Genomic DNA, 17,985 nt, shown 5'->3' with positions numbered 1-17,985 from the left:
CTTGTCAAACTTGGTTCAGCGAGCCCTAGCTACTGGAGTCTAACCCCTGCACTTAATATAGCGAAAGTTTATTTATTTTTTATTGAATTATGTTTCTAAAAGTTGCAGAATGGATTCATTTGGAGGCAATGCGAAATTTAATTTGAAATTAGGAAAAAGTGGTGGTGGTGGTGGTGGGGGGGGGGGGGGGGGGGGGGGACTAGATTTTGAAATGTGGGGGGAACATTTCCCCCCATCTATAATGGCTCCTACGCCCATGTAATATCTATTGTAGCTTCTGAAAGGCAGTACTAAATGTAAAAAACTAAGAGCATTAAACAAAATAATAATTTACAAAGATCATCCTGTTCTAATGTTTACACCCCCCTGGCTCTTAATGCATTGTGTTGCCTTCTTGAGCATCAGTGAATGTTTATACCTTTTGTAATAGTCGTGTACGAGTCCCTCAGTTGTCGTCAGTGTGAAAAGACGAATCTCAACATCATATAGCCGCTGCTGGAAAGTTGTCAAATATGTAGAAGATGGTGTAAAACCAAAGAATGTGCAGGAGCTGGAGGATTTTTCTGAAGAACAGTGGGCAGTTTAACTGCTCAGGACAAACAAGGGACTCATGAACGACTATCACAAAACATAAACACAGTCGTTGATCATCCAGCACACAGTATAAATAATCAAGCGTATGTAAACTTTTGAATTGGTTCATTTGTGTACATTCTGTTATTATTGTGTCCTGCGGACTATATGTAGACATCTGTTATGTGAAATAGCTTATTCAGGACAGTACTAAATAAAAAACAACATGCAATTTTTATGATCCCTAATTCTTCTTATTATTATTACCATTTTACAGATTTGGCAAGGCGTATGTAAACTGTATGTATGACCCCAACTGTGGGATAAATTCAGAAAATTGCACATTATATCCTGTTTGTATATTACATGAACTAATCATTTGACATGTAACATTTTCACAATACATGCTAACACTTCTCATTACTGGCCCACGATCTACATAATATAACTCATAGATTAGTCGGTATCCTGGTAACAAAAGGATATTCCCGTTGTCGTGAGAATATATTATATATAAATTAGATACTCAATTTGCCAAAATAATAAGGCATAAATGTTCAGTTGCTGGCGGGTATGACTTCAACCCATTTGACAACTTTCCTGTCTGGGTTTGTTTACATTTCCAAGCAGCAGCACGTTGTTTCTGCAACAATGTGTCTGATTGGTCAGGCAGATCCCAAGCTCCACCTCTTTATCAGTCCCATACCAGGAAGTGTCTGTTGATACGAAAAAAACATTGTTAAATGTGGTCTAAATGTGTTTTTCTGTAATGGAAGTGCACAGTATACGTGTATTGTGTTCTTGGGCGCCAGTTTCGTTTGACCGCGAAATAAGAAAAGCGCCTTTTTTTAAAAAAAACAATCCCTGTGAACACAGTACCTCATACCACATAGCAAACACACTCTCAGACTCCAGCTGTCAGGCTTAAACACGCTAAAATGTTGTAAAAACTGTTTAATATTGAACCCTTTACATCATAAACGTGCCTGCGTTAAAGAATTAGTTTAAATACAAAACCGCGAAGATTCACTATTTAAATATGTAAAACCTCCAGAGTGACCACACTCCGCGCATGCGCAGTCGCGCCCTTTATAAACGTTGGCGCCGGCGCCAGCTGATGTCTGTTCATTTATTCTGCAACTGGTGAGTAGACGCTTTTCTAACACTGAAGTATAGCTGATTATCACTTTTAAAGAAAAAAAAAAAAGAAGAAAGAAAATAATACTTTTGTAGTCGTTAACAGGAAGTATTCTAGGGATGCTTTGAACTGCCTTTGTGCGATGTTTATGATTTTGTTATTCCCATTGTTAGCAAAGTAGTAGTAAGCTAACCTAGGTGTACTAAACTGCTGCTAGCTGCTTGGACAAGTCGTCCGTCTTATTAGCCATCCTAAGTGATGTTTGTGACTTTATTATCATATAATTAATCATAAAGTAAAGTAAATGTGTTTTTAGACAAGGATACAGAGTTTGGTCCTAGTCCCGCCAGTCTAGTGCGGTAAAAATCTTCGGGTTGTTTGCTAACTCCTTAGCTAATCTCTTGTTCAGCTTTAGGGAGAAAGACACAAATAATTAGAGTGAAATAAAGCCTGAACTACTGTAAGATTAAAAATATATATGCTGTATTGTTTTTAGGATTGGTTGTATTGGATTTTAAAGACGTCATTGCTTGGTTTGGCTGGGTTTTGTTTGAGGCGGTTTGTCCTCCCGCTTCTTAAATTGGCGGGGAGTCGACTTTCACAACCTCACCCGGGTAAAGAAAACTATCACTTCAAACGGGGATTTAACCACATGTTTGTACGTTATATATAAATAATTGTCTAACGAAGATCTTATTTTGTTGCTGTGATTAATTAAGTCAGGTTTTTCTATATTGTTCTTTTAAAAGGCTCATAAGACAGACTGGTTGAGTTAGTTATGCTTGATGGTGCTCCTTTAGCTAGCAGCAGTTTGGCCTGTTTTGGGTTTTTGTTCTGTTTTAGCTTTCTCTCAAAAATATAAACGTTAGGCCTATTTTGTCTCTAGGAAACATAACAAACCTAAAAGTCTGGTATTGTTTTCACTTTTCAGGCGTTTGAACTAATTTTCCATTTGGAGAGAAAAAAATGTCAAGACGCAGGTGAGAATCCAGTCTTGGACAAATTTGTTGGATTTCATGTTAACAGGACAAAATTTGTGATTCAAATCTACAAACATTAACGTTATTGTTTTATTATTATTATTTTTTGTGAAGTTGCCGTAACACGCTGCAAGAAAGAGATGAAAACACAGCAGACCAAAATACATGTCCAAGGAAGAGAAAAGCTGAGGTAGCAGGATGTCTTCCTAATTTTCAGTGTTGGATTTCATGCGTTTAATAATGGTTATAGTTACATGTGTTGTGGTGGTGTTGATTCAGTGAAGGCTAACATTGTGTGTTTCTCTCTTTTTATTATCAGCAATGCAAAAGGAAAACTCCCGCAGCCAAGAAACAAAGCTATGAAATTCAGGTGAGTCATGTTATTAAGCTTGCTTTCAGATGTACTGGAGTGACTCCGATAGAAAAATGCGTATCAATTTCGATTAATGTGTTTTCTTAATATATATAATTGTTTAAACACATACTGTGGTTGCTATAAATCGGTGTAGTGTGTTAATTGTGTGTGCGCGTGATGACGCAGCAGCTGGTCAGCGTCACGGTTAGCCCCTCCCCCTTTGTCCCGCCTCCTCCCGCCAAATTGAGCTTTGTTCAACTGGCCTGAGGGCTATTGTTCCTCACTTATCTTTTAGTGTGTGTACATGTATGTATCTAGTATAAGGGTGGGTATGAAGGTTTCTAATGTACAGTGTGTATTGTGCAAGTGTACGATTAAAATTTAAGTGGTACTAATTCTTAAGTGCCTAGTCTTTGAAGAGGTTGTGCTTCATTTGTGATGTTTGTTTGTTTGTTTGTTTATTTTAAGGTAATATGAAATGTGTTTTTCTCGTATAGAACCGGTGGGTGGAAGGAGATGTTAGCCCCTGCGTTCTTGTCGAGACGCCTCACAAGGAACTTGAAGAGACGAGTAACTTATCTGGTTTTAAACGCTTCCGGTTCAAGAATCTGTTCATCAAGCCTTCTCCTCTACCTTGCCTCAGGTAGGAAAACATGGGAAGAAAACTTTTTTTAGAGATGTACAACATGGTATAGTATTGGAGATTTTTTTGCCGTATGTAACATTAACGTGTAATATCATGATTTAAGACTTAACAACCGTAGTACTGCTTTCCACAAATCTTTAGGTTTGATATGTACAAAAATGAGAACTGGAGTGACGTTGCATTAAATGGAAACTATTTGGTTTATGTAGATTTTTAACAGTGGACATTGTCCCAAAGTAGTATCTCAGAAATCTGGATATAGATTTAGATGTATGATCAACCCTTTCATGCATAGTGTCAACACTTATGCACATGGCTCTAGCCTGTCAGTCTCAATATAAAATATTGTGCCGGACTGGGATTTAAATTTTTAATTTTTTTATTTTATTATTTTTTTATTTTTATTTTTTTTAACCTTGTTGCATCTTGCAATAGTCAAACTGTGTAAATTTGTTCGAAATGATATTTTCTAAAATGTCTTCGCAGTCACATTTTAATTTATTTTTTATTATTTCAGGCATACTGAAATATTACCCTTTTTCCCCCTCATGGACAACCTATTTACCTTTTAATACTTGGACAATAATATTTCGACAATCAAATATTAACCTCATGCAATTTTAAGTGTTAAAAGAGAAAGGGAGAATTTGGATGTGTATAAATTATGCACGAAATCTGTGAATTGTTCTGTGATCTTTGAACAAGTTGGTCTGCTTAAAATAATTTTTTTTTTATTTTTTTATAAATATAAAGGTGTATTATGATTTTATTACAATGGATAGCCCTAAATGAACTCTTCACAATATGGATAAGGGTCCCTTTATTGTTATCTTTAGCCACTTTTCAGCTGCATGTTTTGGCTCGGCTTGCTTTACTACTTCCATAAACGCTGGTTTGGAAACTGTTACAAGCGAGATGTAAGAATCTAGGACAGAAACCTTTTGTAACTTTATCTGTAATGAAAGTGATGCATTATGTTTAATTAGAAGTATTTTACCATACGCAAGGTATGTATTAAATGACTCACAATACAGAACCACTCATTAAGGAGAATCCATACTCCCTCAGTGCGTGGCTCACATTTAGGCTCGGCTTGCTTGGAACCTTGACTGAGGTGATACTAAAAAAAGAAAGTACCAGGTACTATCCACAGTGGAAAGCCCCCAAAAAGTGACCAGAGTCGAGCTGTACCATGCAGTGGAAAAGGACAATTTAAGCATTTCTTCCTCACATTACCTCACTTCTTGCATGCGTGTTTTTGACAGCTGGGCCAGCTCTGATGATGTGTGGATTAAGATGCTGAATAAAGAACTGAAGTACATCCATGATAAAACCTTCATGCAGCAGCACCCCAGCCTGCAACCAAAAATGAGGGCCATTCTCCTTGACTGGCTTTTAGAGGTTTGTGATTTAACATGTCACTTGTGTTTTCAAAAGTTGGAGCTGCTTTAGCATGTAATATGAGATGCTTAAATGCATCTCTCCATCACTTTAGGTGAGCGAGGTGTATACGCTTCACCGTGAGACCTTTTACCTGGCACAGGACTTCTTTGATCGCTTCATGCTGACTCAGGTAGCCATTGGGAAGAACCAGTTGCAACTCATTGGCATTACTTCACTATTTGTTGCATCTAAACTGGAGGTAAGTTGATTTGGTTGCCTGTATAATGAGATTTGTATAAATGTGTGGAAAAAATGCGTAACCTGTTGGTCTATTACGTAATTACAGGAAATTTACCCACCAAAGCTTCAAGAGTTTGCGTACGTCACAGACGGTGCCTGCGATGAAGATGAAATCCTGGAAATGGAGCTGATCATGCTGAAGGCGTTAAACTGGCACCTCTGTCCGGAAACTCCCATCTCTTGGCTGAAGCTTTATGCTCAAGTGGGCTCTCTGAAGGAAGGACCAAATTTTCTCGTGCCTCAGTTTTCTCAGGAAGCCTATATACAAATGACTCAGGTGCATCTGGTGATGAAGAAGCTTAGCACTCGCTCTTGTTGTAAATACAGTAGTAGTGTGATCAGTACACTGTTGCATGTACTGATGTACGTTCACTGTTCTTTCTTCCAGTTGCTGGATCTTTGTATACTGGACATTAACTCGTTAGATTACCAGTATGGAGTTCTGGCTGCTGCTGCGTTTTGTCACTTTACCTCAATTGAAACTGTGCAGAAAGTATCTGGTAAGAACATGAATGGAAAAAAATATTATATTATCTAAAAAAAAAAATGACATACATACATACATACCCTAGTCAAAAGTTTAGACACATTCGTTCTTTTATTTATTTCCGAATTTTGGAATAATAAAATCATCAAAACATTGTTTTGACAAAAAAATCTAAAATGAAGCAAAAATAATCTAGTATTTTAGCATTTTCAGAGTAAATACCCTTTTTGCCTAGACAGAAATGTATTCTTGGCATTTTCTCAACCGATTTCTAGAGGAATCGCCCTGAGATCCTTTTTAAATAGTATTAAAGGAGTTCCCACCTACAATGGACACTTAGTGGCTGCTTTCTGGAATATTTTGTTCCAAGTCATCCAGTTTTCTAATGAAAGAAATGAATAAAGTCTCAACTTCTGACTGTGTGTATGTATTTATGTATGTGTATTTTATGTGTGTGTGGTGTTTTTTTTTTTTGTTTTTTTTTTTTTTTTTTTTTTGTAGAATTGAACATGGATTAAATATTTTCTTTCCCACAGTTAATTTGTACATTTGCTAATTGAACCATGACCTAGACAAGGTACATTTAATACTAACCAGTGTGTTGGCAGAAATGAATGTTTGACTGTAAATGGAGATGTGATCATCAAGGTGCTGTTCTTAGTCAATATTTGGATTGAGTGGGGGAAAAAAAGCAGTGATTCTGACTAGAAGCTCATGTATGTCCGGTTCTTGTGTTAGGTCTGACATGGGACAGTATATCCAGCTGTGCACGCTGGATGGCCCCCTTTGTGAGGGCTGTGAATGAATATGGCCAGCCAAAACTGAAGGACTTCAAAAAGGTTGCAGTAGAGGACCGGCACAACATCCAAACTCACGTGGACTATCTGTCCATGTTGGTGAGTATTGTTTTCCTGCTTGAAGTTATTCTAATTTTTTTTCTCTTCAACCACAAGTCGGAAGTTGTGAACACAAGTGCTTTGTGCGTTTTAGAACGACGCTCAGCAGCGACAGCAGGAGAACCTGGACCGATTGTCTCCAGTGGCTGTAGGAGGCCTGCTGACTCCACCTAAAAGCACAGAAAAGCCCACTAATGTGTGACAGGCTCAATGACAAACTGCTGTTCCCGATTATGATCCACACCACCTGGCTGTCAACAGCACAAGTGTGCCTTTCTGTTTGTGTGCAAAGGACCTCTGGACCCACATGCGGTTTCAACACTTCCAGAATTGGGCTTGTTTCATATCAGTGTAGAGAAGAGCTTTACAGAATGAGACAAGGTGCTGTGTTTCGAAAAACAGTGGTCATGACCTCACAGGACGCTGTTCAAAGCCGTGATATGTGCCTTTTTATCAAAGACTCTTGATTGTTTACAAGTATTTAAGTCCTATACTTGATTTTAGGGCTTTCATTTCTGAAATGTACCCAGAGCAATGCAGTGTTGTATCTGAGATGGCTCACTTTGTAGGATTGTGTATGTGTGTCTTATTTTATTTTTCCACTTGTAGAAAAATGTGTGATGTGAATGTTTTATGGACTAAACTATGTTGCCATAGGATTTCTAGTCAGTGCTGCTCTAAACCTCTGGTCATTGTGAAGCTGAACTGCAGCTTGGAGACATGGAAGTTGGTGTGGATGAGTCGAGTTGTTCTCACAGGTGCTGCATCGTTTGAGTTCTTCTTAGCCAGTCTAAGGAACCTGTTCCTATTATTTCACTCTGAAAGAAGTTTGATGAAATTTACAATTGCAAAAGTATTTGCATATTTATGGTGTCACCTTTCTCTTTTAAATTTATTGAATTTTCATGATACTATGAATTTCCTTTCATTCTATTGCCAAAGGCAAATATTTAATTCAAACTGTGCTTATTTATGAAATGTCGTAAGATGCAGTATTGTACTGGACCTTACTTTTGTAGCATAACTCATGTGGTGTGTGTTGTTTTTTTGTTTTTTTTTTTAAACTCTCAGAAGTGGGAGTCAAATACATTGCCTGTAAAGAACAGGGTGTAAAACTGTATATAAGAGAATGTGTACATATGGTAATGTCAAGACATGATTTCACTGTCTTAGTTGTTACATATGGAAATATTAAAGCAGTGATAGAAATTTGATTACAGTGGTGCTTGAACGTTTGTGACACCTTTAGAATTTTCTATATTTCTGCATAAATGACTTGAAACATTTTAGATTTTCACACAAGTCCTAAAAGTAGATAAATTAAATAAATGAGACAAAAATATTATACTTGGTCACTTTATTTATTGAGGTAAATGATCCAATATTACATATCTGTGAGTGGGAAAAGTATGTGAACCTTTGCTTTCCGTATCTGGTGTGACCCACCTTGTGCAGTGATAACTGCAACTAATCATTTCTGGTAACTGTTGACCAGTCCTGCACAGCGGTTTGGAGGAATTTTAGCCTATTCCTCAGTACAGAACAGCTTCAACACTAGGATGTTGGTGGGTTTCCTCACATGAGCTCCTTGCTTCAGGTCCTGCCACAACATTTCTATTGGATTAAGGTCAGGACTTTGACCTGGCCATTCCAAAACATTAACTTTTTTTTCTTCTTTAAACATTCTTTGGTAGAACGATTTGTACTTAGGGTTGTTGTTTTGCTGCATGACCCATTTTCTCTTGAGATTCATTTTACGCACAGATGTCCTGACATTTTCCTGTAGAATTCGCTGGTATAATTCACAATTCATTGTGCCATCAGTGATGGCAAACTGTCCTGAACCAGATGCAGCAGAACAGACTCAAACCATGATATTATCACCACCATTTTTCACAGATGAGAAGGTTCTTATGCTGGAAGGCAGTGTTTTCCTTTCTCCAAACATCACACTTCTCATTTAAACCAAAAATTCTATTTTGGTCTCATCTGTCCACAAAACATTTTTCCAATAGCCTTCTGGCTTGTCCACGTGATCTTTAGCAAACTGCAGATAATGGTCTGCATTTATATAGCAATTTTAACCAAAGTGCTATATACTGTGTCTCATTCACCCATACACACACAGGCGCACCCCAATGGTAGCAGAGCTGCCATGCAAGGTGCTAGCCTGCCATCAGAAGCAACTTGGGGTTCAGTATCTTGCCCAAGGATACTTCGTCATGTGGGCCAGAAATCAAACTGACAACCCACTCTACCACCTGATCTGCAGCTGTGTTCTTTTTTGGAGAGCAGTGGCTTTCTCATTGCTGTTCAGTGGACTCATGAACATTACTATTAGCCAATGTGAGAGAGGCCTTTAGTTGCTTAGAAGTTACCCTGGGGTCCTTTGTGACCTCGCAGATTATTACACATCTTGCTCTTTGCGTGAACTGTGTTGGTCCACACTCCTGGTCCACACAATCTGTCTGAGAAATAGGATATTTTAAACAAATGATTGTCATGTGTGAGCAAATGAATTCATATTTAGTTTACACAACCTATATGTATAAATCTTTTTCAGGCTTGTATGTTTTTATGGTTAGGGTGTTATGAAAATGGAAAAGACTAGGGATGTGCCGAACTGCTCTAAATTGATATTTAATTAGATCTGATGCTTTCTGATCCCATCTATTGACCTTTTTATGCTGTGTTCACATTTGATAACTAAGATGGCTGCTCTTGAACATGAATATGGAGCACAGCTTGAGTTAAAGCCTGGTACTGCACCTGTCATGTTTCATTACATTGTTTGAATGATTTGACTTGGCAACTCTATCAATATTGCATCAAATGTAGCTGGAGTACAACTGGAGCCCTTTGCTGCTGATTTCTTGGTAATGTTTGATTTACTTGAAGTTTAAAAGAACAGTAAACCAACAATATTAATGTTTTGCTGCCACACACATACATGCACATTTTTTTCTGCATTTCTTTAGATAAATTTACTATTAAAAATCCCAGACTTAGACTATAGTTGGAGCAAAAGGTCATGCTAGCTTCACATTTGTGTCTCAGAAAAGCTGGTGCTGTTGAAACACCTATCATTTGCCTGCAGAACACAAGAGATGTGAGGGACCAATAATAACAAGCTGCTTTAATAATGCAGTGTGAAGTCTGTTCTTGTCAGGAGACTGTGAAATAGTTTTGTGCATATATGTTTTGAATACTTGAGGTCTATTTAATATTGCACTCGTAAGCCACGTGTGTTTTGGGCCCCAAAACCGTAGCCATTTCTCCAGACAGCTGGATGGTGTAGAACCCATTGGGCTCCTTTCCGCACAATGCCACTGTTGTGTGAGTCTTTGTGTAGTTCTGAGACCTCAGATGGCTTAATCCCAAATCCCCCCCAACACACACACACACACACACACACACACACACACACACACACACACACACACACACACACACACACACACACACACACACACACACACACACACACACACACACACACACACACACACACAGACAGAGAGAGAGAGAGCAGAAGCAATAAGTCTCACTAAGAGGTGCTACCTTTTTTCAAGTGTGCCAAATGAACTTTTTTTTTTATGCAAAAAGACATGGTTCTTGTTTTCCATTAGACTTCCACTCAGCTGAGCTATACTACCTGCAAATAAAAAATACATTATGAAATAAACTATTTTTTATTGTGTACAAAAACTGATGGCTCTAGCTTAAGATAAAGTGACTGAACATTTTGAAATGCTTTAAGGAAAGCTTTATTTATTAAAACGTATATATGCAAAAAGGAGTACTTGACATTAAATTCCTAGAAAACATACATATATACATATATACACACACAAGGTCATAGGGTCAGTATGTAAATATATGCAGTATTATGGACACTATAATAGTTGTGACAGGGACAGACTGGAATGTTGTTGCATGTGCCGTTGTTCACACACTCAGTGTCTCATTTGCATTGAATGCCGTTGGGTTGCGAAACAGGCCCAGGCTTCTCCATTGCGCTCCTGAGCTGGATTTTGTTCTTAACTGTAATCACTGAAACACGAACAGTCCTCTGTACTGAACATGTGCATGCCACTGCTTGGTTTGAAAACCTCGGTCACAATGAGACCCAATGTTGAAGAGGTTGAAAACGAAATCCGTTAATGAAACAGGTGAACTATCCAATAACACCATTTAATGGTAACATTGTTCCTTCGGATTCATTGTTCATACAAAATATAAAGTTCAAATTTTCAGAGAGGTTCTTCCACATAGCAAAAAATAGAACTATATTCATTTAAAGCATTGAAAAGTTTTAAACAATGACAGAATTTAGTGATTGTATTTTTCGCTTTTTAAAATCCACTCAAAATGCTGCATTCTGCACACTGATGCAAGTTCATCAGGAAAGCAGAGTGATTTTTGTAGATTGAAATGATCAGGTCAGACTGAAAAGTATGATGTAATGCTGACATTAATTCCACAATCTGCCCTTATCTATCATGGCCCCATAATAATCCCCATCCATGAATTGGCTACATCACTCTCCTCTTCTCTCTACTAATAGCTGGTGAATGGTTTGGTTCTGGTACACTGTGCCTGCCGTCACATCATCCAGGTGGATGCTACACACTGGTGGTGGTTGAGGAGATTTCCCCCATACAATGTAAAGTGCTTTGAGTGTCTAGAATAGCAAACGGTCTGCACTTATACAGGGCTTTTATCCAAAGCGATTTACTCAGTCTCATTCACCCATTCACACACACTCACACACCAATTGTAGCAGAGCTGCCGTGCAAGGCGCTAACTTGCCATCGGGAGCATCTTAGGGTTCAGTGTCTTACCCAAGGATACGCCGGTATTTGGACTCATGTGGGCAGGGAATCGAACCACCAACCCTACATTAGTGGACAACCCAACATTTATATAGCTGCATGTAAGGAATTAAGGAATTAATGCTTCACATGGCCCCTCAAATGTAGGAGTAAAGAAATGCAAATGACTTACTTTATATGGAAAAAAACAGACTTAACACCCATGACAGGATTTGTACCATTATCAACTGTATGTGTGTTGCAGCGTCCTGTATCTTCAGTAAGTGCTTTTTTTCTGATCAGGATAGAGGTGGATTCAGAGCCTATCCTGGGGATAGTGGGTGTGAGGCAGGAGCACACCCTGGATAGGATGCTGGTCCACTGCAGGGCACCATGCACCATGCCAGTACTGGCATTTTAGGGTAGGGGCAATTTAGAGTACCCATGCCAGTACTTGTATTTTAGGGTAGGGGCAATTTAGAGTAGTCATGCCAGTACTGGCATGTTTTTGGGAGGTGGGAGGATTCAGAGAACCCAGAGGTAATTCACGCAGACAGTAACCCAAGCTCGGAATCGAACCGGGAAGGTGTGAGGTGGTAATGCTAAACATTGCGCCACCATGCCACCTGGGAACATCAGCACTCAATAAAGGATTCATTTACTTCTGCTTAGAGTAATTCTGATGTCACTTTTCAATTTTAATCTGTGCTGCGCTGATTGCAAAACATAATGAAGTGTGTTTGTTTTTTGTCATCGTAGACGTGTAAATATAGCTCTGGGGTATCCTGACAGAAAATGCATTTCAGTGTAAAAAGAGCTATACTGTGGCTTTGTTCCGTCTGTAAAACATCTGTCAAGGAGAAAATAAATACAGCACTAACAGTTCACATTGAGTAAACTCAATAAATAAAGCACGCCTGCTATCCAGTCTCCAGGTTCTTCTTCCTCTTAAAGCTTTTCTGGCAACCAAACAAGAGCAGAGATTCACTCTGTGTAACGTGTCATTGCTTGAACTCGGTAAATAACACACACAAATACGGCAAACTAGGGTTTCACTGGCTTACGCCGAGTTAGTGTAGCTGCTCAAAGCTACTGCCCCCAGTGTGGCTGTGGCTCTGCACGACATCTGTGTTTGCAAAGCCCACCTCAGGCCTTCGATACAACTCCTTAAGGCCCTCAAATTTGGGCCCCCAGTGCTGCAGAGAATCATAGCTGAAGTCTTCCTCTGGAATGGCTGAGCTCAGAGAGCTGAGGCTGCCGGCGTTTGAACCTGCGCCTTCGACGCAGTACACATGGTAGGTATCCATGGGGAATGCCAAGATGTCATTGTCAGCCTCCCAGATGATGCGTGCCACGTAGTTCTTGAAGTCCATGGCACAATGGGCAGCGGTGCTGGGGTTGTGGTGGTGGATGGGCTGGACTCCACCAGGACGCACCTCCTCCTGAGAACCCTGAGAAGACTTGATAAGGGGCGCTGTAGTGCATGAGGAGGACTGAGACAAGCTGGAGCAGAACGGTCTCTTCAGCTCGGTGATGTCGTAGGCATTCTTGGGGCAATTAAAAACAACATGCAGAATGAGGAAACTACTAATAGCAGAGAACCTGATAGACCAGCTTTGTGGGTAAGCATAGAATAGTTTCATTGTGTGAGTATAAACACTGAAACAAGTAAGGAACTGCTGATGTGTAAAATACACAGAGTTGTCCAAAATGTTAGGCAGCTACCTTATACCTAACACTGACTGGGCATGGTTGTGGGTGTGGCACTGGTTTCAATGTTTCAGACACACCAGTATTGCTGGGGTTTTTAGACATTGTGTATTCTTATTGGTCAGTTTATTAGACACATCTATCTTGTTGAGCCACTTGTAAGTGTTCAGTTTAGGGGTGTAAATTAACACTACATCTGTTACAAATTGACACTACATCTGTTTATTACTCCAAATATTCGTATCTGTATCTCTGTTTGGATTTAAACCTGAAGTGGGTGTGGCCTAAACCAGAACAGTGTTTGCATGGGTTTATTTTTTTGGTTCTCTGGTTTCCACCAGCAGTTCAGGCAGGCACATAGGCTATGCCAGACTGCATTTATTTGTGAATAAGTGTGTGAATGTGTGAGTGTGTATGGTGCCCTATGCTGACCTGGCATCTCAAGCAGGGTGAATTCTCCAGCCTTGTACCCAGTATTATCCACCACAGCCCTGACCTGGAGTGAGCGTTTACCGGCTCAGTGTTTCACTTTTTTTTGGTGATTTCTAAGGTTTGTTGACCTTTTTTTTTTCACTGAACTATTTGAAGAATGATACCATACAAATAATAAACAATCAAAGGTATCAATTTTGCTCCAGTTTGGACCAAAAGTTCCCTAGAAACCCCAGTATCACTGAGGAACCTGATCCACTCGTACCGGTACCACACACAAACACATCACTCTCTACATTTACATGGACAACAATAATCTGATATTAACCCGATTAAGACAATACTCTGATTAATAAACGTCCATGTAAACAGCGATTATTGATTACCTTAATCCGATTAAAGTCATGATGAGTGCCATTAATCGATCTATGTCCTATAACATGTAAAACGGGAACATGAAAGGGATATTCTAAAAGCAACTCATGTAAACACCTTAAACAGAATATTGTCTTATTCAGAATAAGGTCAATAATTAGATTATTGCTGTCCATGTAAATGTAGTCACTGTCACTTTCTTATGCTTTGATACTCTGGCCTTTTTGTTTTGTTCTTGTGTTCACAGAAGCTTGTATAATTCATATATTTTCATGCTTCACACCTGTCACAGCTGTGCTATCTCATTAATATAAATTTTCCATAAAGTTCAACTCATCCATCATCTCACTGCTTATCTGTTGCCCTAGTTCGCTGTATAATAGTCCTGCCTAAAACTGACACTATACTGCCATCCAGTGGAAATCATACAAACAAGCCTCCTGCTTTAGATTAGATGCATCATCTAATCTAATATCATCCCTGTGCTCTGTGCCAGTATTCTGATTACAATGTACCTGGTCCTGCTCTCCTCCGCCTTCCTCATTGTAGTTGAGGATGTTCTCCCGGATGTCCTCCCAGCTCTCGTGCTCAGCTGGAATGTGGTACACACCGCGTTTCCGGAATTTATTCTCACTGCCCTTCTGGTTCCACACAGTCACCGCCACCAGCACAGCTACAGCAGGCAAGAGCAAAGTGTTCAATCAGAACAAGAAAACATGAAGTGATAAAACAAGAGGAGAAAGAAAATAGAAGAATACAATTGCCTAATTGTTCGTTTAATCCCAGTGTTACCCCAGAAACTGTAGTGTCACAATTCAGTGTAGAACATATTTAATAACTTCATAATATTATTATTAAAACACAAAATTTTTAATCACATCTCCTTAGAATAGAACCTAAAACTGGTTTGTGTGTGTGTTTGAATATGTATGTGTCTTCTATAAATGTTTGATACATTTACGGCATTTGGCAGACACCCTTAACCAGAGGGATATACATTTATCTCATTTTTTTTAACAACTGAACAGTTGAGCGTTAAGGGCCTTGATCAAGAGTCCAACAGTCACAGCTTGGTAGTGCTGGGATTTGAACTCATGCCCCTCAGTAAGCCAACACCTTAAGCACTGAGTTACCACTACCCATATACATGGTTATACATACAGTGAGGGAAAAAAGTATTTGATCCCCTGCTGATTTTGTACGTTTGCCCACTGACAAAGAAATGATCAGTCTATAATTTTAATGGTAGATTTATTTGAACAGTGAGAGACAGAATAACAACAAAAAAATCCAGAAAAAGGCATGTCAAAAATGTTATAAATTGATTTGCATTTTAATGAGGGAAATATGTATTTGACCCCTCTGCAAAACATGACTTAGTACTTGGTGGCAAAACCCTTGTTGGCAATCTCAGAGGTCAGATGTTTCTTGTAGTTGGCCACCAGGTTTGCACACATCTCAGGAGGGATTTTGTCCCACTCCTCTTTGCAGATCTTTTCCAAGTCATTAAGGTTTCGAGGCTGACGTTTGGCAACTCGAACCTTCAGCTCCCTCCACAGATTTTCTATGGGATTAAGGTCTGGAGACTGGCTAGGCCACTCCAGGACCTTAATGTGCTTCTTCTTGAGCCACTCCTTTGTTGCCTTGGCCGTGTGTTTTGGGTCATTGTCATGCTGGAATACCCATCCATGACCCATTTTCAATGCCCTGGCTGAGGGAAGGAGGTTCTCACCCAAGATTTGACAGTACATGGCCCCATCCATCGTCCCTTTGATGCGGTGAAGTTGTCCTGTCCCCTTAGCAGAAAAACACCCCCAAAGCATAATGTTTCCACCTCCATGTTTGACGGTGGGGATGGTGTTCTTGTGGTCATAGGCAGCATTCCTACTCCTCCAAACACGGCGAGTTGATGCCAAAGAGCTCCATTTTGGTCTCATCTGACCACAACACTTTCACCCAGTTGTCCTCTGAATCATTCAGATGTTCATTGGCAAACTTCAGACGGGCATGTATATGTGCTTTCTTGAGCAGGGGGACCTTGCAGGAGCTGCAGGATTTCAGTCCTTCACGGCGTAGTGTGTTACCAATTGTTTTCTTGGTGACTATGGTCCCAGCTGCCTTGAGATCATTGACAAGATCCTCCCGTGTAGTTCTGGGCTGATTCCTCACTGTTCTCATGATCATTGCAACTCCAAGAGGTGAGATCTTGCATGGAGCCCCAGGCCGAGGGAGATTGACAGTTCTTTTGTGTTTCTTCCATTTGCGAATAATCGCACCAACTGTTGTCACCTTCTCAACAAGCTGCTTGGCAATGGTCTTGTAGCCCATTCCAGACTTGTGTAGGTCTACAATCTTGTCCCTGTCTTCCGTGGCCATGGTGGAGAGTTTGGAATCTGATTGATTGATTGCTATTGTGGACAGGTGTCTTTTATACAGATAACAAACTGAGATTAGGAGCACTCCCTTTAAGAGTGTGCTCCTAATCTCAGCTCATTACCTGTATAAAAGACACCTGGGAGCCAGAAATCTTTCTGATTGAGAGGGGGTCAAATACTTATTTCCCTCATTAAAATGCAAATCAATTTATAACATTTTTGACATGCGTTTTTCTGGATTTTCTTGTTGTTATTCTGTCTCTCACTGTTCAAATAAATCCACCATTAAAATTATAGACTGATCATTTCTTTGTCAGTGGGCAAACGTACAAAATCAGCAGGGGATTCCCCTTCACTGTATATACATAGTGTCCATTAATATCTATGGTTCTCCACTATTACATTAAAGCCATGGTTCATAAAGTGGGGTCTGATTGTTTTTTTTCTTTTTTTTTTTTTGCAGTTGTTACAACACACCATCAATTTTCCGCTTATACTACACAGGGTCGCCTATCCCAGGGAACACCCTAGTGACACCCGGGGACGAGGTGTCAATGCACGGCAAGGCACAATCGCACACACATGCACACACCCATTCACACACTATGGACAATTTAAACATGACAATCAGCCTGCTGGGTGAGGAAACCGGAGTACCCTGAGGAAACTCCCAAAGCCTGGCAAGCACATGCAAGGCGTGCACAGGGCGTGCACTGGCGAGAACATGCACAGGGCGTGCACGAACCTCCAACCCCAGAGGTTTGCCACTTAGCCAGCGTGCCCCTGTACAGTTATTACGCCTATAAGTAATGTTAATCGAAATGACAATTTTAATAAAAATGGGTGGAAGTAACTTAAAAAAAAACTTTCTGCCTTTAAAACAGCCATAATTAATTAAATAATGTGCCTAATTTATTTTAGTGGTCCCTGATTATAAAAAAAAAGAAAAAAGAAAAAAGTTTAAGAACCGCTGCATTAAAATATGTGAAATAAATTGACGCCCTCTACTGGCAGCGTTCTGCACTCTCCCACCAACTATGATATACCTATTTAAAGCAATGCTGTGTGCTTCTCTTTTTTCTGTTGTGCTTTATTTGGCTCTCATTACAGCCGGTATGAGGAAAGGTTCTGTGTGCATGTATTGGAAAAATGCCTTTGATCAGGTTGATAAGGAAACTGTCAACCAATCATATTAGCAGTGTAGCTGTCACCTGTCAGGAGTGACACACAAAACTGTCTGCACACACGCACACACACACACACACCTGTCTCTGCTCCACGACTCTTCTCTCTTTAATCTCTCTTTCATTATCAATCTGTTGACTTCCCGATGCTGCCACTCTCACAAAAAAACTGTGTGCAACTAATAATGCTAATGAAGAACAGACTGTATCTCTATCACTGCACCGATGGTCCAAATTAGCTGCAGAAGGGTGTAAAAACACACCGTACGATAATTACAAGTCCAATATCACGCTTTTCAGGTTAATGTGGTCATGGACATCAGACGGTTTAGCTACA

The 17,985-nt window shown here is 39.7% G+C and overlaps 2 protein-coding genes across 3 annotated transcripts in view; one reads left to right on the top strand and one right to left on the bottom strand.

Annotated features, from left to right (window-relative positions):
- Nucleotides 1–1,662: 1,662 nt before the first annotated feature.
- Nucleotides 1,663–7,972, top strand: ccne2 (cyclin E2). 2 transcript variants are annotated; one of them, XM_047157770.2, is made up of 11 exons: nucleotides 1,663–1,716; nucleotides 2,643–2,691; nucleotides 2,806–2,881; nucleotides 3,011–3,061; nucleotides 3,544–3,689; nucleotides 4,958–5,093; nucleotides 5,188–5,334; nucleotides 5,422–5,652; nucleotides 5,764–5,875; nucleotides 6,601–6,758; nucleotides 6,853–7,972. In XM_047157770.2, the coding sequence occupies exons 2-11, from the start codon at nucleotides 2,678–2,680 to the stop codon at nucleotides 6,958–6,960; spliced, it is 1,179 nt and encodes a 392-aa protein (XP_047013726.1). In that variant the 5' UTR covers nucleotides 1,663–1,716; nucleotides 2,643–2,677; the 3' UTR covers nucleotides 6,961–7,972. The 2 variants fall into 2 exon arrangements, with proteins under 2 accessions (XP_047013726.1, XP_017341625.1); XM_017486136.3 differs by lacking the exon at nucleotides 1,663–1,716 and adding an exon at nucleotides 1,756–2,325.
- A 2,537-nt stretch (nucleotides 7,973–10,509) lies between these two features.
- Nucleotides 10,510–17,985, bottom strand: part of si:dkey-22o22.2 (neural-cadherin) — a 130,731-nt gene continuing 123,255 nt past the window's right edge. The window contains exons 32-33 of the mRNA XM_053683264.1: nucleotides 14,605–14,762; nucleotides 10,510–13,119 (exon numbers count right to left, since the gene is read on the bottom strand). Coding sequence (XP_053539239.1) covers nucleotides 12,643–13,119; nucleotides 14,605–14,762 — 635 coding nt within the window. The 3' untranslated portion in view covers nucleotides 10,510–12,642. The remainder of the gene's footprint in view (nucleotides 13,120–14,604; nucleotides 14,763–17,985) is intronic.

This window comes from Ictalurus punctatus, chromosome 1, assembly GCF_001660625.3.
Source record: "Ictalurus punctatus breed USDA103 chromosome 1, Coco_2.0, whole genome shotgun sequence".
NCBI lineage: Eukaryota > Metazoa > Chordata > Actinopteri > Siluriformes > Ictaluridae > Ictalurus > Ictalurus punctatus.
This window is presented reverse-complemented; position numbering and strand designations above follow the sequence as displayed.